At 32.8% G+C, this 19,881-nt stretch overlaps 4 protein-coding genes across 8 annotated transcripts; 1 reads left to right on the forward strand and 3 right to left on the reverse strand.

The window, feature by feature from the left end:
- The first annotated feature begins 2,190 nt into the window (after window positions 1-2,190).
- Window positions 2,191-4,394, forward strand: LOC131607154 (scarecrow-like protein 3). Of its 2 annotated transcripts, none has more exons than XM_058879178.1 (2): window positions 2,191-2,383; window positions 2,695-4,394. In XM_058879178.1, exon 2 carries the CDS (start codon window positions 2,753-2,755, stop codon window positions 4,115-4,117), a length of 1,365 nt encoding a protein of 454 aa, XP_058735161.1. In that variant the 5' UTR covers window positions 2,191-2,383; window positions 2,695-2,752; the 3' UTR covers window positions 4,118-4,394. The 2 variants fall into 2 exon arrangements, with proteins under 2 accessions (XP_058735161.1, XP_058735162.1); XM_058879179.1 differs by lacking the exon at window positions 2,191-2,383 and adding an exon at window positions 2,432-2,580.
- A 4,136-nt stretch (window positions 4,395-8,530) lies between these two features.
- Window positions 8,531-9,294, reverse strand: LOC131607155 (uncharacterized). Its single transcript, XM_058879180.1, has 2 exons — window positions 8,979-9,294; window positions 8,531-8,562 (listed from the first exon to the last, which is right to left on the reverse strand). Exons 1-2 carry the CDS (start codon window positions 9,292-9,294, stop codon window positions 8,531-8,533), a joined length of 348 nt encoding a protein of 115 aa, XP_058735163.1.
- A 1,768-nt stretch (window positions 9,295-11,062) lies between these two features.
- Window positions 11,063-12,764, reverse strand: LOC131607156 (protein TORMOZ EMBRYO DEFECTIVE-like). Of its 4 annotated transcripts, XR_009285216.1 has the most exons (4): window positions 12,237-12,764; window positions 11,965-12,043; window positions 11,447-11,490; window positions 11,063-11,257 (listed from the first exon to the last, which is right to left on the reverse strand). XR_009285216.1 is itself a non-coding variant. In XM_058879181.1 (3 exons), the coding sequence occupies exons 1-3, from the start codon at window positions 12,634-12,636 to the stop codon at window positions 11,450-11,452; spliced, it is 327 nt and encodes a 108-aa protein (XP_058735164.1). In that variant the 5' UTR covers window positions 12,637-12,764; the 3' UTR covers window positions 11,063-11,449. The 4 variants fall into 4 exon arrangements, 1 of the variants encoding a protein (XP_058735164.1); XR_009285215.1 differs by having other exon boundaries at window positions 11,447-12,043; XM_058879181.1 differs by having other exon boundaries at window positions 11,063-11,490; window positions 12,430-12,764.
- A 4,059-nt stretch (window positions 12,765-16,823) lies between these two features.
- Window positions 16,824-17,333, reverse strand: LOC131607157 (uncharacterized). Its single transcript, XM_058879182.1, has 2 exons — window positions 17,024-17,333; window positions 16,824-16,855 (listed from the first exon to the last, which is right to left on the reverse strand). The coding sequence occupies exons 1-2, from the start codon at window positions 17,331-17,333 to the stop codon at window positions 16,824-16,826; spliced, it is 342 nt and encodes a 113-aa protein (XP_058735165.1).
- Between the last annotated feature and the right edge of the window lie 2,548 nt (window positions 17,334-19,881).

Here is a 19,881-nt window from a genome sequence, read left to right on the forward strand (position 1 = left end):
AATTACACATTAAATATATAAAACTAATTCCAGAAAAGGAAATGTTGGATTTACACCAAAAATTACATCAACACCGTGTATGTGTATACATACGTTTAGATGCACTTTTACTTTTTTTAATAATTTTTTCTTGTCTCAATTTTTGTGATATAGTTGAAATGTTTTAAAAAAGTTAAGGTGTATATACGGTGTAGAGACTTTCTAGTGTAAATATAGCATACCGGAACTACTTTATTGTGTGGGTTCATATATCATTTTGGTTCTACTCTCACTTTATGAATTGCATAAACCACACATAAAGACAATATTGTTGCTTTTATTTTTGGTGAATCTTCTGATTTTTTTTTACCAGATTGTGATTTGTTCAACACTTTTTTGAATAGTGGAGGCTTGATTAAAGGAAGGAGATTGAAGAAGATTATAATATATATACACATATGATTTGGATGGCTTTCATATGATGTTTATAGATTATGAGCAATAGAACTATTTTTCAAAGATAATTAAGTATGATTATGATGTTTTAGTTTGCACATACAATAAAGTTGTGTTTAGGGAGTGGTTTGTTGGTAGGGCTCCTAGAAATGTTAATGCTTTTTTGGATTCTTGTGTTTAATGTGTGGTTCATAATGTATGTCACTTGAAGTATCATCTATCATACTATTTGTACTATTTTGAAAATACAATTATAGAAATTGAGTATTATAAAAAAGCAATAAACTTCTATTAGGATTTAAGAATCTAGGTAATAGTTTATTTAAAAGTTTATTTTATACCAGTGTAATTAAACTAGTATATGATCTAATTTAAATAGATTAAAGTCATAATAATTTAGTATAATTTATATTAATTAAAATATTAATATGAAATTTTAGAAAATGTTCAATATGTAATATTATTAGCCTGTTTGTTTCGGCTTTAAAAAAATGAATTTTTTCTTTGTATTTTATAAAATAGATTTTTCAAAACCGTTTTTTAAAATATTATAAGTTTTTTTATATTCGTTTTTTCTAAAATGAAACAACACCCTATAACATAAACATATATTATTGAAGACCAAAATTTAGTCAAAATTATGTAACACTATAAAAATTATTTTTAAAAAAGACCAAAACAAACTGACCCTATATTTCAATCTTAATTCATAACAATAAATTTAAACAAGCAACAAGTTAATGTAGGTTGGTAAAAATAAATTACTAAAAAATATTAACAAATTTATAAATTAATAAAAAATAAAATATAGTATCGACATTAATAAACATAAATAGTTTTTCTAAAAAATAAAATTCAATATAAATATTTTGTTGTCGGCAAGTCAAAATTAAAGCTTTAATGATCTTACCTTTAAAGGCAGTCATAATTCATAAATGTAAAAAACAAATAATATCATTTAAAAAAAAAGCTACATCTAACAGTAATTATGAACTGGCCATGAAGTATGATGATGTTAATATTTTTGGCCATTTATGAAAAATGGGAATTCCCATGAAGAAGAGGACGAAATTAGGGTTTGCGTGAGGGCCATAAAAGATTCCAAAAGTAGTGATAAATGTTGAAACTGGTTTTGTATCCATCCTTAACCTCTATTTCTGTTTGTACTAATAGAAGAGGATAATACCAATTGTATGGTCATTGCTTTTCAATATAAAACAAAACCTTAACTTTGGATTTTTCTTATCCTTCTCTTTCACTCACACACACAACCACCCCACTCAAACACCATTTCTGACGCCATTGTTATTTGTCTTTGTTTGCTTATGTTTGGATTCATATACCCTTTTTGGAATATTTTATTTCTTAGGTCAGCCCTGATTCCCTACCCACCTTAGCTCAAACACAAATATTTTATAGATCTAACAAAAATTACTTCCTACATTTTAATAATAGTAATAATATCTAAGTAATGGTTGGGGTCAGTTCTGATATTAAATAGTTTCAGTCTCTTCTTATTCAGAGATGCAGAGATTGAATTATAATCTTTTAAATAAGTTCAGCACCAATCACCATCGAACATATTTACGATTAATCATCTGATCTGATTTAATGAGACAAATATATAGATATTTTAATCTTATCTTATAAAATGTATTTATGTAATTTATGACCTAAATTGAAGTGGATAACATTTATTGTCAAAATTGATAGATTTCTACACATTCAAAAAAATTCCATATTCCACTAAGGTTTGAAGACAAGGACAACAAAACAGTAAAGACAAAACAACACTCTTTTTTAACATAACAGACCAAACTCATCAATTAATCTTCTTCTTCTCATTCTCCTAATCCAAGAGGCAAGTTTTGGAATTTTCATAGGGTTTCATCTCAATCCACCTTCAATTTCAATACCCATCAACCTTTCCTTCTTACACATGATTTTGGTAGGTTCCCCTTTTCTTCATGTAACTGCCTCTTCCATCTTTTTCTCCTTAACTTTTTCCTAAATTCATATAAATTCTCATCCTAATCACTTTCTCAGATATCAACGTTTCGTTTTTTGATTAAGAGTTTGGATTTTTTGTTCTACATTATGCTTATTTTGTTTGCATAAGTCACCTGCAGAATCTTTCTATCTTTGGTACATTTTTCTGCATTATTAACATTAATCACATTTATGTTGTTTTCAAATTCCTGTTCCTAAGTTTTTGTTCTGTTTTGTTTTGTGTTGTGTTGTGTTACATGGTATGTTTAGGTTGCAAGAAGGTTCATTTTCTGCAACTTCTTCTTCACCCTTAAAGTTCTTCTCCACAATGTCACATTCATCTAGCTTAGGGTCTACACACCCTTGGATTAAGGAACTGAAATCTGAAGAAAGGGGTTTGTATTTGATTCATTTGTTGCTCACTTGTGCTAATCATGTAGCTTCTTGCAATCTTGAGAATGCTAATGCTTCACTTGAGCAAATTTCGATGCTTGCTTCTCCCGACGGCGACACTATGCAGAGGATCGCAGCGTATTTTACCGAAGCGCTCGCTGACCGGATACTGAAAACATGGTCTGGTCTTCATAAAGCGCTAAACTCTACTAGAATGGTTATGGTTTCGGAAGAGATTCTTGTGCAGAAGCTCTTTTTCGAGCTTTTCCCTTTCTTGAAGGTAGCGTTTATTCTTACGAATCAGGCTATCGTTGAGGCGATGGAAGGGGAGAAAATGATTCATATAATTGATCTCAATGCAGCCGAGCCTGCTCAGTGGATTGCGCTTCTTCAAGTTTTGAGTTCGCGTCCTGAAGGTCCTCCGCATTTGAGAATCACCGGGGTTAATCCGAAAAAAGAGGTTTTGGATCAGATAGCTCATAGACTGATAGAAGAAGCTGAAAAATTGGATATACCATTCCAATTCAATCCTGTTGTTAGCAAATTAGAAAACCTCGATTTAGATAAACTTCGTGTAAAAACCGGGGAGGCATTAGCGATTAGTTCGATTCTCCAATTACATACCTTGTTAGCCTCAAACGATGAAACCATGAAGAGAAAATCTCCTCTTTTGTTGAAATCTCCAAATGGAATTCACTTGCAAAGATTCCAGCCGATGAACCAAACCACCTTAGGCGATTTGCTTGCGAAAGATATGGTTAACGGATACACCAAAAGTCCTAACTCAACCTCGTCATCATCACCAGCTTCTTCGAACACTTCAAATCCAATGAGTATGGAGAATTTTCTCAATGCATTGTGGAGTTTATCACCGAAAGTAATGGTGGTAACAGAACAAGACTCTAATCATAACGGCGCAACACTTATGGAGAGGCTACTAGAAGCTCTATATTCTTACGCAGCGTTGTTCGATTGTTTGGAATCAACAGTGTCACGAAACTCATTGGAAAGAAAAAGAGTAGAGAAAATGCTTTTTGGGGAAGAAATCAAAAACATTATTGCATGTGAAGGGTTAGAAAGAAAGGAAAGGCACGAAAAGCTTGATAAGTGGTTCATGAGATTTGATTTAGCTGGTTTTGGCAATGTGCCTTTGAGTTATTTCGGTAGGTTACAAGCAAGGAGATTCTTGCAGAGTAACGGTTGCGAAGGGTATAGAATGAGGGAGGAAAATGGTTGTGTGGCAGTATGTTGGCAAGATAGGTCCTTGTTTTCGATATCGGCTTGGAGAACAAGGAAGTAATGCAAAATCGAAAACCAGAATGAGAATGAGAAAGAAATAGGGATGATGTATTGATATTTTTTTCTTTTATTTTCTTTGTATGAAAATGTTTTGTCCTTATAGTAATGAATAATGGTTATGCATCATAATCAATTTTTTAGATATAGTCCTATTACATGATGAGAAGAACATAAGAAAAGGGAAAGTATAGTTAGAGTTCTGTGCAGAGGTTCATCATTCATTGCTGATCATCTTAATTTTTTATGAACATGTACTCTCTATAAATTCTTTTGATTCATTCAACTGTTTACTCTTTAGTTGTTGATTTTCTATGTTGGTTCCCTTTAGCAAATTGACTTTTTGGAACCTCGATAAGTCATGAAATATCGGATCTGAATTCTCTGCATTAAAAAGAAATCTCACATTCATGTTGTCGAGCGATTACAAACATTTGATATTAATTTGAGGGCTCGTACTCGAACATGTAAAATAGATCTAAAATATGAAGTCAAAACACAATTATTTATCAAATATTATGTGATTTAGGTCTGCAACAGCGGGATTGTGTGACCACATGCTATTCATTTCTTGAAATAATGTTGCCTTTGTCCATTTGTGTGGTTAAGAAACTCGATGGTTCATTCCTAAGGAATATTTGTTAATGCTTTTGATGTTTTGAACATAATGATGATTGTTGCTGTCATGTTTGGGAAGTTTATAATTGTTGGTTCACTTTATTCCGTTGTTATGTGATTACAAACATCATATTTTAAACGAGGATTCGTAGTCCAGCATGCAAAATATATCTAAAATACGAAATCAATACATATAATTCATTTATTGAAATATTGTTTCCTTTGTTTCATTGGTAAGGTCAAGAATGTTTCATTTGTAAGGTCAAGAAATTCGACGATTCATTCATAACTAGTATTTGTTAATGTTTTTGATGTTTTGCTCATATTGACGATTGTCGCAGGTGATGTTCGAAATATTTTTAAAGTAATTATTGATTCTCTTTTAGCTAGTTGCCTTTTGTGAACTTGAATAAGTCATGAAGCATTAGCATTAGATATAGTTTCTTTTCCATTAAAACACTCTCATTCATATTATTATGTGAGTACAAATTTCTGAATTTAAATGACCCAATTTTCAAGATAAATTCAAAATACAAAGTCAAAGCATTTTCTTTTTGAGGAAGAATTGGAATACTTAGATCATCAATAATGTAATTGTGTGGCCATATGTTATTGATCGTGCCTTGAAATATCGTTGCCCTTGTCTCATTTGTGTAATCAAGAAATTGGATGGTTAAACCATAAGAGAAAGTTGACTTTTTAGATTTATTGAAAGATCAATGTATCTGGTCCATGATACAGTCCAAATAATTTTATTATTCAATGAATCTAAAAAACAACTTTTCTCTTATAAATGAGACTGGATGAAGTATTTGTTAATGCTTTTGTTAATTTGATCATAGTGAAGATTGCCGCACGCCATGTTTCAATTTTTGTTGTTGTTGATAAGTTCACTTTTAGCAAGTTGACTTTTGTGGACAATAAGTCGTGAAATACCAGACCTAAATTAATTCTATCATACAATTAAAAGCGAATGATTTTAAATGAGGGTGTGTACTCTAGTTTGTAAAATAGATATAAAATAAGAAGTCAAAACATGACCTTTTAGATAGAAGATCGAGTGATTTAGATCTCCAAGGACGTGATTTCTTGTCGATACACTAATCATTTATTAAAACATCATTGCCTTTCTCTCATTAACATTCAAATCCGGATACAAAACGACAATTCAAATGCAAAAAAAATGAAGAAATTCATCAACTTGGCTTCAAAAGCATTGATTCAATGTCCTGTCTTCTTTAGTTTTGCAATTTTGGTTGGTATACTATCGATTGGAAAATAGGGGGTGAATAACTAATTCACAAACGATAATTTTTGTGGTGGTTGACCTGATAATGAAAATTTTCATTATTGAGAAAAATAATACAATTTTTCGAACTGCTTAGATAGAATTGGTTAGAGAATGAATTATTATGAATAAATAAATATAAAAAATGTTATAAAATTTCCACAAAACTTATTCCCTTGCTCTCCTCATTCTAACCATGGGTCTTTATCATCTCCCAACTTTTTTAAAATCTCATTTGAGGGAATTGACTTTTACTCCACTTCTTCCATGTTCCACATGACAAATATCCGTCAATCAACTATATTCTTTTTAGCATGTGCTTTTTGACATGACACTTAATCTGGTTAAGAAAAGTCTCAAGAATAAATCCACAAAATTATGATCACTCTCTCTTCAAAATATGTCTAAAATCTCGAAAAAAGTTTGCACAAATTAACACTTTGACAAGTGTCTCGAGGTTGACACACCCATCAGATGTTGGAGACTTAGTGTGTTTTTTAAGTCTAGAAGTCAGCCAAACTAATTATACTTTGACAACAACTATAGGAGTCGACTGTATGTTTCTTGACAGAGACAATTGAGAGATGTAAAAACGGTTTTCAAATGGTGAGACAACAGTTAGAATCAGTTTACAAGACCAGAAACACGTGGAAGCACATCAGAAGATGGAAGCCCACGTAGTAGGGTGCTGTCATACCTCATTTTTGCCCCTTACCCTTTCCATTCATCTGATACATTTTTTTCATTTTTTTAAAAGTCAACCAATGCATTTGGGTCCTCATCATATTTTAAATCAATTTGCATAATTCCATTTCAAAATAAAAAAAGTCAAAATTAAGGTCAAAGGTTAAAGTCAAATACTTGAAATTTGATTTCAATTTTGTTTCATTTCAAGATCGTATTCTGTGTAAGTTTTAATCATCTGGTCCTCTCCTAATCCTTGGTAAAATCATTTGAACACAATAAAGTCCCCACCAACTTTGAAATAAATTTCAAATAGTTAGAGTTCCAAGTATGTCAAAGAATGCCATAAACTTTAAGCCAAGTGACTCTCTCATCATCTACTCATCCTGAATCCCATTTCTTCACCTCCTTGAAAAATTGTTGCAGCCATTCATGATCATTTTGAATCAAAGCTTCCAACTCTCCGTCCTCTCTATCCTCCAACAAGCAAACATTTGAACCAAGCGTAGTGACTTTAATAGAAAATTAACCTTCCGAATCAAACATGTCTTGGATATTGTAAGTTGCCCTATGTTTCTCACAACTCCCATGTAGGCGTTGGTGAGCCTTGAAAACACTTATTTGTCCTCCACAACATACTCAAGCACATGAGCATTTAGTAAATGAGACGTCTTGGAACTCCATGCAACCTGAGCATACGAGAGAGCTTGACCTCCTAGACATCCCTTCTTTGAAACTCCGTCTACATATTTCCCAGCCACCCTACCTCTTCCATCCTCCGTCGTATTCCTTCACTCCTGTCTATTATCTCCTCCAAAGTTTCTTTAAAATTTAGGCAGATTCACAAAGAGCTTCAAGTGTTCAATGAAAATGATATCAGGTTTAATGGCTAAGAACTCAACATTGTCCACATTAAAAAATCTGACAAAAGCAAACTTCCTTCCTCTCATATCCCTTCTAGAAGGAATTGCCACTTCATCAATGGTACCAAACGATTTGATCTCTCTTCTCTTTTCGCTCTCTCCATTGAAATTTATCATTTATCATATACTCTCTCCGTCTCAAAATAAAAGCTGTTTAAGGTTCTTACACACAGATTAAGAAAAATAATGATTGAGTCAATAAATATAATATTTTTACAAAATTACCCTTAATTATTATTGGTTGATATACATTGTCATATCTTGAAAAGAGTGTAGATAAGGGGTAATGTTAATAAAAATTAATTAATGTTGCATTGAAAAAACAAAAAAACTATTATTTTGAGACAACTTTTTAGAATTATAAAACACTTATTTTGAGATAGAGGGACTCTATTTTGCAAAAAAAAAAACATTTATCTATTTTGTCGAGACTAGTCTCCTTCTAAAGTTGTCCATCCTCCCCCTTCAAAGTCTCAAACTGATTCTAAGGCAAAAAAAACTTAATGTAGCACAAAAATAAAACATAACCTTTGTCCTCATTCTCATTGTTATAATTTAATGGTTTGACTTTGAAAACATTTTATAAAATTTCGAATTCAAATTCAAATTATCAGTAAATTTTATCCGAGAATGCGTTAGTCACTATAAATCAATAAAAATAAAAATAAAAATGTAAATTTAATGAAAGTTGACACTGAACCATGGGATAAAACTTGTGCATAAGAACAAAAGAAAAATATTAGATTATTATATATAGATATGTTTAGTACATTCCAATTCCATTAAACAGTTTTCTTCCATGAACACACAGCAATGTGATATGGAGGATTATTTATTTGTCATTACAGAAAATAGAAGGTGCTTTATTGCCAATACAACAGGAAGACATTTTGAGGTGTGTTGATCACTTCATTGCTTTTGGAGGCACTTTAACAGCTGAAACAATGTCATCACAAATTTCAATTCAGTTACCTTAATCATTTAAAAAAAAAACTGTTTCAATTAATATATATTTTATCAATTACTACGTGCAATGCAGGTTACCGCGCAGGACATCAAAAAATTGAGACGGCCATGGTTACTAGCAATAAAAATATAAACATACATGCATATCTATAAAAAATAGGGTTAAATAAGTTTTTTATCCCTATAAATATTGCAGTTTTCTTTTTAATCCCTCCTGAGTTTTGGCAACGGTTTTAGCTGGTTTTGGCAACGATTTTTTTATAAAAATCATTGTCTAAAGACAGGGAAGGACTAAAAATGAAAACTGCAATATTTATAGGGACCAAAAACTTATTTAACCCTAAAAAAATATAATTGGTATCCAAATATGAATAGAAAGTTCTTACATCCACATTGCAGTCCAGCAGGAAGTTTCACTCCACAAGACCTTGCAACAAATATTGTCTTTTGAATACTCACAAACTTTTCGGCTTCTTTAGTGACCATTTTACATGCACATGGAACATCGAAGGTTCTTATCACTGCGCAACATCCTGGTGATGGTGGAATTGTTGGTCCAGATTTCTGAACAAACTTGGAACACTCAGAAATTAGAGCTGGAAGACTTCCTCCACATTGAGCTGAAACATTGTCTGTGTTGTACAATAATGTTCCAAAAACCACCAATATTGTCAAGGTCAAACAAGTGCTAGTAGCTGCCATGTTCTTGTGTTGTGTTGCACCAATGCATTGAAATGAGTTTTGAGGGTTTATTTATATACAAAATGGAGTACCTAGTTTTCATATTTTGTTTCTTAATTTGAAATTTTGAAAATTTTTTGTCTTTATAATGTCGCGAGTAAAACTAGAAATTTTTTTGTCATCTTATATTGTATATATTCCACCGGATACTACATATTCGGCAGGAAAAATATGTAATATTCCAGTTACTTTTTGGGATATAATTCAAATGAAACTTATCTATTTCTTGCAAGTATATATATATATATATATATATATATATATATATATATATATATATATATATATATATCTGAAAGTTTTATATTATTTCATTATTATTATTAGGATAAACACAGTTTGCTATGAGCAGTGGCGGAGCCAGGAATTTTATGCAGCCTGGGCAAAAAATTTACACCCTTGATTATTCATCTGTTTTAATTTTCACACCCTATTTTTACTAATTTTGCCCCTAATTTTGCCCCTGATTTTGTCTAAAAATCGATTATTAAATTGAGGGGAGTACAAAGAAAATAGAGGTTGAGCCCGGGCGCCTGCCCGGGCTAGCTGGGCCTTGGCTCCGCCCCTGGCTATGAGCAGCCAGGGAATATTTATTTTTCTTGACATAAGCAAGAGAAATGTTGCGTTGAAGAGACGAACACAATATGCTGCCGTTGGTATATTCTGTAGACGGCTGAGAACAAACAAAATAATAGGCTCATGGCCTAAATTTTCTTTGGTGACAATATTAGGAGGCATAAACATGAGTAAATTTTTTCTCTTCCTATATGTTCATAGATCTTCCCTCAATTTCTCTGTTTTATTCTTTACTCGAATGACCCTACGAGACCGGGAATTGTCCAGATTGACTCTGTGTGGAAAACTTTTTTTTCCTCTTCAACTATTTAACAAAAACAAATCAATTGTATGCAATTTCAAATTTGTCATTTGCATTCAAATTTTTTACATTTGCAAAAGGGCAAATAAGTATTTGAAAAATAGTCAAAATAATAACACATGACAAGCTAAAATTGCACCATTTCAAATTCAAAGCACACTATTACATACACACATTCTCTCTCTTTAAAATTTCAAATCTCCTTTATATTTCATTTCCCCACACCTTCTCATTTTTATTTTAATTTTTCCCTCCATTTATTTATTATCACTAAAAAATACTCTCTCCGTTATTTATTATAAGTCGTTTTAGACTTTTCACACAGATTAAGAAAAATAATAATTGTTGTATGAAAATAAGAAATTATGAAAGTTTTTATAAAATTATCCTTCATTAATGACATGTGGAAGATAAATTTATATAATTGAAAGGAGAGAGAATAATAAATATTTAGGCACTACAAGAAATTTGCCATTTACTAACGGCAAAAAACCATTGGTAAATGTCCAAAAACCGTTGGTAAGAGTAAAAAAACCTATTCCAACGGACATTTGCTTCCGTCAACTATAATTTTCTATACCAACGGCAAATTTTCGTCCCAATATCTTATACCAACGACAATTTATAGGCGTTGGAAATTTTTTGGAGCTATAGCAACGACTAATTAAACTATTCAATCATTTTACCCATCACGTATTTCCGTTGGTATAGAACGAAATCAGCCGTTGGTATATGTCTCTTTTTTTTCACAAATAATTTTTTCCTATAATTAATATTAATATTTATTTAATTATCAAATTTTGGCAATATTTTCTCAATGCAACACAAATTTTAAAGCAACATCAAACAAAATTTTAATTATATGTCAAAATAACAAATCTTACAAACATATCAAAATAACAAAGTAATGTCGATTATACAATAACAACCCCGAAAATAGATGCTACAACAATAAAAAAGCACAAAAACATATATGAATCTTCCATCTTCATCCGTGCATGGACTTCGAGAATCTGTCTGGTTTGGAGCACTAGAAGCATCTATAACCTATGGAAAATAAAATAAATTAAGTTACAAACTCAGCTTAATAAATGTTTTCATAATATTTCTAAATATGAGAAATAAATTACACTATTTAAGAACTTTACTCTTAGTATATACGTCGAAATAGAGAGTTCAACAACAACGAATCTTTAAGTTCATGAAATTGGTAGGAAAAATGTGAGCATAACTTACTGTCTACAGCTTCAGGATAGAAGATGGAGGAATAGGCTTTTTAGCTGCAACAGTTAAGCATTCAACTTATTGGAAATAATTTTCAGCCAATTAATTGTACGATTAATAACAACCATGCATGAATAATTATTAAATTTTATCTCTTTTGTTTGAGTAATGACAATCAAAGTCAAACACTATGTAAGGATATAGAGAATCCGTTTGATCAGAGGAACTATAAAATAACCAAATTAAAAACTCAATTTTGAAAGACTTTTTGTGCCCATACCATAAAAGTCTTCAAATTTAAGATGGTTATATCTATTAATTTTACTTAGTTTCTACAATCGTAAACACTTAATTGTTAGCTTATCTTATTTTATTTATTGCATGCAAATGAGGTCATCTTGTACCAAATTGCTAGTCTATTTATATATGTAGTTTAGCTATAAAAAAAAATGGGCCACTATGTGTGTATGTGTATATCTAGTCATGAATGAACATAAGCATAAGGAGAATAACAGAAAAATAAGGCACACCACTGAGCTCATGTTCTATTGCACTTAGTGGGATGTTGACGCTTAGGATAACTTTAGCTTTAGCTTCCAGGCTTTTCACCTAAATAAATAGAGCATAATTAGATATATTAAACATTAAAATTTTGAAATTGAAAGAAAAAACATAATCAATATAGGAAGAAATTAACATAATTAATTATATAGAACAACATAATCATATAGCTCAGCAAAACAATATAATTGCAAATACACATTATTTACAAAATAACTTTAAAATAGTGAAATCAACTTACTTCAAGAATGGAAGAATCCACTCGCTTTTAAACTCAGTTCCTTAAAAGTACACATTGATATTTAAGAACAAGTATAACTTCCACTGTCGTGAACTCGATGAAGTCCGATTTGCTAGATAATCCTTTTGCTTTGAATTAATTAACATGAGCATAACCGAACATTGAATTAAAATTAAACCTAATATGACTATACCTTCCACGAGCACACACATTTGAGAGTGGATAAGTCCCAAACTCTGATTTTCCTGTTGTGGCTAGAAGAGAAGAGAAGTTTATCATTGGGACCAAGATCCAAAGCGGTGAATTTTTCAGAGTCACCTTCGAGGGTGGACCTGATGGATGCGTTGGCGGAACCGACGATTTTAATGGAATCGCTGCATGCACACAATGAAGGAGCCATCTGATGATACGGCGAAGGAGCCGCCGGTGAAACCTTCTGATGTCTGATTTTGAAGAAAGGAAAGATTGAGCAAAAGAGGAGAGTGAATCGGTCAAGCAAAGAGAGAAGAAACCCTTGTGTTTCCTATTATTTTTATTTTCTTTTTTTTAATTGAAAAATATTAAGCACCTAAAAGAGCGTGAAAAAGTGAGCGGCTAAATTGAGCGCTTTTCTGGCACCCTATACCAACTATTGATTTTTAATTTCAGTCCATAAATATTATTTATACCAACGATTATTTTAGCTGTCAGTAAAGGTGTCTGTTGGTATATGGCAAATTTCTTGTAGTGAGGGATATAATAGGAAAAGTAGCATTAATTATTCATTGAAATTGTAAAGCGACTTATATTAAAATACAATTTTTTTTCAAAACGACTTATAATAAAAAACGGAGGGAGTACTAATAATCTATTTTTTATTATTTTAATAAAATTAAAAATTTATTTATCTCACGGATCATTATCAATACAATATCTATTTTATTATAATCAACCATTGTCTTAATTTAAAAGACAAAATCTTTATTTTTAAATAATAATTTTTTTATTTCTCCATCTCATGTTTTATTCCTCTCTATTTGTATGATTATTTAATACAATTAAATCTATATAATTATTGTTCATTTTACGATTAAAGAAGCCATTTCAAATTTTGCTTTTGTATCTAAATACATTTTACATTGCATCAAATAATTTTTTTATCTCACGGGTCATTATCAGCACAATGTCTATTTTATTTTAATAAAAAATTATATTTATTTGAGAGACAATTTTTATTTTTCAAATGTTAAAATCTCTTTTTTTTTTATTTCATCTGACAAATCTTTTTTATATTATTATTTAATAAAACTGATTTTTATGATTATTATTCATTTATAATTAAGTCACTCATTTAAAATTAACAAATATCTAAATATATTTTATAAAATATCAAATAAATTTACTAGTGCGGGAGCACGGGTATCTTACTAGTTTATATATCAAAATATATAAATGCTTGAGTTGGTGGTAAATAACAACGAAACAGTACATCCGATGCAACATAGCATGTGGATCTGCAAAATTAGCATTCTTACGTTCAAGCCAGTGAGAAAAATTAAGAGTAATGTGTAAGTGAGAATGAATTTAAATATTTGAAATGATGTGTTTATATATCATGAGAGGCTAAAAGCGCTTACATGCATCTCAAATCCACTCCATAGAGTTCAAGGTATAAAAATCAGTTCACTCAAAAAACAATGTACATTATCTAATATCCACTTTTCAATATACTTAACTTGAATCTTAATCTGACTTAGACGTTAGAGTGCTAACCATGCAGGTCCACCCCGCACTGCCGTGTGACGAAGATCATCACCACCAGTTCAAGATCATCAGTTCTTCAATTGCATCTATTTCTGGTTCCTGAATAGAAAAGTGGCACTGTCTGTGAGAATCGACTTCTGATTCCTATGATTTTCACGATCTTAGATTCAATCTCTGATTTACCAGCTTGTAACCTCCTTATATCACTGAATCAAGAGCATTTCAATATCAAACACACATATTTGTTGCATTTGATCCAATCAGTTGTCGTTTCAACCACAATTCATCCAATTTCTGATATCAAATTACCCCGAGAACACCGCAAAACAAAAGAAGAGGAAATCCTAGATTCAGATCTAGATGTACACTAAAGGATTTCCAAGGACTAAAGGCAACTTCCTCAAGGATCATGCCGGAGATTCATGATTCATCTTCCAATCGAACATCGTCTTTATCTCCGACCGCGAATGTGATACTTGTTGGGACGGCGTCAAAGATACGACGAGTTCCTAGTTAATGACCGCAACGGATCTAGTACTTGTGCACCTCCTATAGGCACCAAATGATCTATGACCTATGGACGGGTCCTCCTCAGAATGGATCCAGTAGATCATGATCGAGCATGCCAACTCTGCTACATCTTTTGCTTATCGCTTGGTTCAGTTCTTACTAGAAAAGCCAACTCAGGGAATTGTATAAAGAAATAGAGACGTCCAAGCACAAATACAGTCGAGGAACATGAACGTTGAACGAACTATACCCTCCGGTCGCCCGATAAGTGCAATAGTTTCAACTGAGGCCATAGTCTGAACGAGGTGGTTCGTAAGCAACATTCTCCAAGCACCATCACCCTACCTAGAGTAGTCGACTACCAAATCCCCATGGTAGGGCTAGCAAAAGTGGATGGGAGTCACCGACTACAAGCAGAGAAACAAACCCTGGATCATGGAAGCAAGAAAACCAAGTCTCATCCAAAGGCACCTTTAGTCGAAAATTATCTCTGGTTATACACCCGACATCTTCGATCCTTAGAAAGATTACCAGATGAATCGAGCAGACCAAACTACTTTTGTAAGGATCAGGAGTGGAGCCTCTCAAGAAACTTCACGTCTGTCTGACCATACTCTCTACCTCGAGAGATCCAACCATAACCTTGGAGGCAAGCTAAACAGTGTTATAGTTGAAGGTTTATTTATCTAGTTATTCTATTGTCTCATTGTAACAAATTTATTTCATCATGACAGAAAATACTTTTTATTTTGCTCCTACTGCATTCTTTCATGTCCACCTCTCTTTTGAACCTTAAAGGTGAGGAGATAAAGGTTACATTCTTGTGTAGACAAGGAATACACGCCCTTGTGTTTATCCGATACAGACTAAATGCATTTTTGCGTATTTGATATGGCTTAAACGTATTCCTCACATGACTGCGTATTTGATACAGACTAAATGCATTTTTGTGTATCTGATACAACTTAAACACATTCCTCACATGACCGCATATCTGATGTAGACTAAACACATTTCGAGATAGCTGGTGCACCCTCCTTCGGATCTAGCCAGTCCAAGGGCGTTAGGCGGTGGAGCCTGGAGACGTCCACCTCGATCCAAGCCAAACCTTGGGGGGAGGGGGACATGGATCCTACCCTTGATCGGGGAACTGTGCTCTATGACACGGAGCGCAGTACAAAGACACGATTCCATCTCACTGGTCTTGTCGATTATGAGCCAACCATGGAAAATGCAAGCAACACGCTCAATACATTGCACAAATTAATACAATGCTACAACGCACGCTAAAAACAACACTTCAGGACATTCGGTCAAGGATGCATTCTCCTGGATGGAAGAAATCTCTCATACATTATCTTTCCTGGATTGTCAGTTGTTGCAAGTGCCGAAGGTTTTATGGAAGACAAACGCGCCTAGCAAAATACATGTTTTTGCTTGGAGGCTTTTTGTGAATAGGCTCCCAATTAGGGATGTGCTAGCTAAGAGAGGAGTTCTTAGAGGCACTCATAATCTAGTGTACCCCCTCTGCTTGGATCCTGAAGAAGCTCATCTTCATCTCTTTCTTGTGTTTGGCAAGCTAGCTGTTTTGGATTGGCATGGTTTTCTCACGTTACTTGCCTTTGTCTTGGTGGTAGATCATTTGAAGGCTTTTTTGAATCTCATGAAAGGGAGGCTTAAGAGGAACCTTCTTCTGTTGTTTTGCCTCTCAGTTATCTGGTTCATTTGGTTAACTAGAAACGACATTCTTTTTAATGAAGGCCGAAAGAGCGTGATGGAAATTGTGTGTTTGGCTAAATCTTTCTCTTATAACTTGTTTGTTGTTTGTGCGTCTCCTCTATGATTGGAAGGATTGACACTTCTTTGACTTGTATTTCTTAGTTTTTGTTGGTGAGCTCCTTTTCTCTTGTTGTTTGTCCTTTTTCTTTAATTTCTCGACTTTAGAGCTTAGATTAGGGTTGAGTACCTTGTGTTCATGTTAATACAATTTTTCTTGCTTTTAAAATATAAAAAATATAAAAATATAAATTTGATAAGAGTCAGAAATTTTATTCAATAAAAGAGAATTATGTTTTTAATTAGCATTATTATTGTTTTTAAGAAAAGTTGGGAATAATTAACACATGCTATAAAACCTGTACATATAAGAACAAAAGAAAAATACTAGATTATATATAGATATGTTTAGTACATTCCATTAAACAGTGTTCTTCCATGAACACACAGCAATGTGATCATATGGAGAATTATTTATTTATCTTTACAGAAAATATAAGGTTCTTTATTGCCAATACAACAGGAAGACATTTTGACTGAGGCAGTCCAAGGTGTTGATCACTTCATTGCTTTTGGAGGCACTTTCACAGCTGAAACAAAATCATCATCATCATCATCACAAATTCAGTTTTCTTTTTCATCTATCTAATAGAGATTAGAGAATTCTTTCAAAATATTTCTTATCAATTACTAGCAATAAAAAAAAAAATACATGCATGCATGCATGCACTATCGAAATATGAATAGAAAATTCTTACATCCACATTGCATTCCTGGAGGAACTTTCAATCCACAAGACCTTGCAACAAATATCGTCTTTTGAATACTAACAAACTTTTCAGATTCTTTAGTGAAAAGCTTACAAGCACATGGAAGATCAAAGCTTTTTATGGCTGCACAACATTCTGGTGATGGTGGAATTGTTGGTCCAGGTGTCTCAACAAACTTAGAACACTTATGAATTAGAGCCGTAAATCCACATTGAGCTGAAACATTGTTTGTGTTATAGAATAATGTTCCAAAAACCACCAATATTGTCAAGGTCAAACAAGTGCTAGTAGCTGCCATGTTCTTGTTAGTTTCAATTTGTAATATGAAATGAGTTTTGTGAGTTTATTTATATACTAAGTGGAGTACCTTGTTTTCATATTTTATTTTACAGTGTTGTGAGTAAAACTAGAAAATTTTCTGTCATCTTGGTATATGAAAATTTGATACTAAGATAAACACAGTTTGCTAAAAGCAGCGAGAGAATATTTATTTTTCTTGACATGAGCAAGAGAAATGATTTGTTGAAGAGAACGAGCAATATGCTGCCGTTGGTATATCCTGTAGGCAGCCTGAGAACAAACAAAATAATTTGGAGGCATAAATTTTGGTAGTCGTTTATTGCTGCTGGTTCGCTGTTTTTTGTTCTTAGAAGTTTTTTTCTCATTCTGTTTTGATAGGCTGAGGTAGCTTTGGTTTCTGGTTTTATTTTGTTGGGTTTTGGTTGTTGATAGTGGCAGTTGGGGTTGCTTTAGGGGGCTGCGGATTCGTTTGTAAGCAGCAGTAGGATAGTTTTGTTGGTTTGTTTCTTTGTGGACTTTTGCTTCTGGTTGTATATTTGGGTTGAAGTACCTTGAGCTTCTTTTTAAATACAATTTAGCTTATAAAAAAAACATTTAAAAATCTAAATTCTCAAAACCTATTCAAATATCATATTTTCCATGAGTTGGAAGAATGTTTGTCTTCCGATTGAAAAAGGTGGGCTTGGCATCAAAAATATCTCGGATTTTAATTTGGCTCTACTTAATAAATGGAGATGGAGGATTTTAAAGGGCAAGATTCGCTTTGGTTTAAGTTGTTGAAAGCCCGTTATGGTAATTTATCCATGAAGAGCTTTTGCGGAGGTATGTTTCCTTTCACGTCTTCTTCTTCTTCCTTTTGGTGGAACGATTTGTTGTCGGTTGGGATAAGGTTGGGCGATGATCCTATGGTGTCTCATTGCCGTTTCATAGTGGGTAAATGGGTACACGACCCCCTTTTGGGAGGCGAGATGGAGGGAGGAGTTTTGATTAAAAGAGGAATTTCCGGAATTGTATTTGGCGTCTTGTTTGAAAAAAGTGTCGGTGGCGGATATGGGAGGGTGGGAGAACGGTGGTTGGAAATGGGGGACGTGCGGTATCTCTTTAAATCATCTTACTGAAACGTCTTTTAGGTTGGCATATGATTCTTTCTGGCATTTTTTAAACGGTTGTGATATATCTTTGGATGTGAAGGATGATATTAATTGGAATATTTCGGTGGATGGTGGTTTTTCCGTTGCTTCTTTTTACGGTCATTATGCCGGAAAGTTCATTCCGTTCGGTCCATTTAATAAGAACGATGTAGCTTTAGCTTTAATTTGGAAGTTGGAAGTGTCTTTCAAAATTAGAGCTTTTGGATGGAGACTCTTTGTGAATAGACTCCCTACAAAGGATTTACTTTTGTATAGACGAGTTGTTTTGTCGACGGATAATAATTAAATGTGTTTTTTGTGATATTGATCCGAAAAGTAGAGATCACTCTTTTTTCAAGCGCAACATGGTGGAAGTGGTTTGGAGAGAGGTGTTTATGTGGATTGGGAAGTCTTTGGGGGGGTTGGAAGATGAGTGCTTATCTTATTTCATGGATCGTTATTCCTTTTGTAAAAAAAAAAGTGAAAGAGGGAAAATTAGGAGTGGTGTGGTTAGCTATCGTTTGGATTTTTTGGTTAGCTAGGAATGGTAGTTGTTTTTGGAATGAAGGTTGGAATGTGAATAATACGGTTTGGAGCTTCAAAGCTTTGGTTTGGAAATGGTCATTTATAGGAGAAATTACTCACCCCATTAGTAGTTTTTACGAATTTAACAAAGATCTTTTGTTATTCCTTTTGTAATTCTAATTGGTTTGTGATTTTCCTTTTTTGTTGGCAGGTCTACCCCGTTATATGTGTATTCAGGTTGAGAGAATCCTTAGTTCTCTGTTCAATATAATCTTGCTTAAAAAAACTTATATTGATGTGGCAGTCTATTTCACATAATTGGTCAAAGTGACTTAACAAATGTTATTGCAAGTAAAACTTGCATCTTGGAGAAGATGAAAGTGGAAAAGAAAAGTTTGAATGAAAAGTTCCCGGATTTTCTCATTGAAGCCAAAGAGGCAAAGGAGTACATTATAAATGAAATCTAATATGGGCCAAACTAACATAAACCTAAGCCCAAATAAAGAAACTATAAAGCCCAGTGGGTTAAGTGTCTAATACCCCCCATAAGAGAAAATTTTACTTTGTACCCCTATATGTATTCTCGTACCCCTATATTTATTCTGGTACCCCTATATTTTATGAAAAATGTCAATTTTATCCTCATGTATTTTTAACTAATTTATTATTTTATTTTTTAACTTTTATTTTACATACCGGAAGACTTTGCAAAAGACTTCCGGTAGTCATTTTTTTTACATTTTTCAAGTTTTATTTTGTGTTCCGGAAGACTTTGTAAAAGAGTTCCGGTAGTCATTTATAACTTTTATTTTGCATACCGGAAGACTTTGCAAAAGAGTTCCGGTAGTCAATTTTTTATTTTGTTTACCGGAAGACTTTGCAAAAGAGTTC

This window comes from Vicia villosa, linkage group LG5 (assembly GCF_029867415.1).
Source record: "Vicia villosa cultivar HV-30 ecotype Madison, WI linkage group LG5, Vvil1.0, whole genome shotgun sequence".
NCBI lineage: Eukaryota > Viridiplantae > Streptophyta > Magnoliopsida > Fabales > Fabaceae > Vicia > Vicia villosa.

Excerpts from the sequence above, each read along its gene's own strand:
- LOC131607154 (XM_058879178.1), top strand. The coding sequence starts at position 2,753 with ATGTCACATTCATCTAGCTTAGGGTCTACACACCCTTGGATTAAGGAA.
- LOC131607155 (XM_058879180.1), bottom strand. The coding sequence starts at position 9,294 with ATGGCAGCTACTAGCACTTGTTTGACCTTGACAATATTGGTGGTTTTT. Across the intron at positions 8,563-8,978 it reads TGCTGGACTGCAATGTGGAT|CTGTTAAAGTGCCTCCAAAA; the intron begins GTAAGAACTTTC and ends ACATTGTTTCAG.
- LOC131607156 (XM_058879181.1), bottom strand. The coding sequence starts at position 12,636 with ATGGCTCCTTCATTGTGTGCATGCAGCGATTCCATTAAAATCGTCGGT. Across the intron at positions 12,044-12,429 it reads AATGTGTGTGCTCGTGGAAG|GTGAAAAGCCTGGAAGCTAA; the intron begins GTATAGTCATAT and ends CTATTTATTTAG. Across the intron at positions 11,491-11,964 it reads AATAGAACATGAGCTCAGTG|CTAAAAAGCCTATTCCTCCA; the intron begins GTGTGCCTTATT and ends TAACTGTTGCAG.
- LOC131607157 (XM_058879182.1), bottom strand. The coding sequence starts at position 17,333 with ATGGCAGCTACTAGCACTTGTTTGACCTTGACAATATTGGTGGTTTTT. Across the intron at positions 16,856-17,023 it reads TCCAGGAATGCAATGTGGAT|CTGTGAAAGTGCCTCCAAAA; the intron begins GTAAGAATTTTC and ends ATTTTGTTTCAG.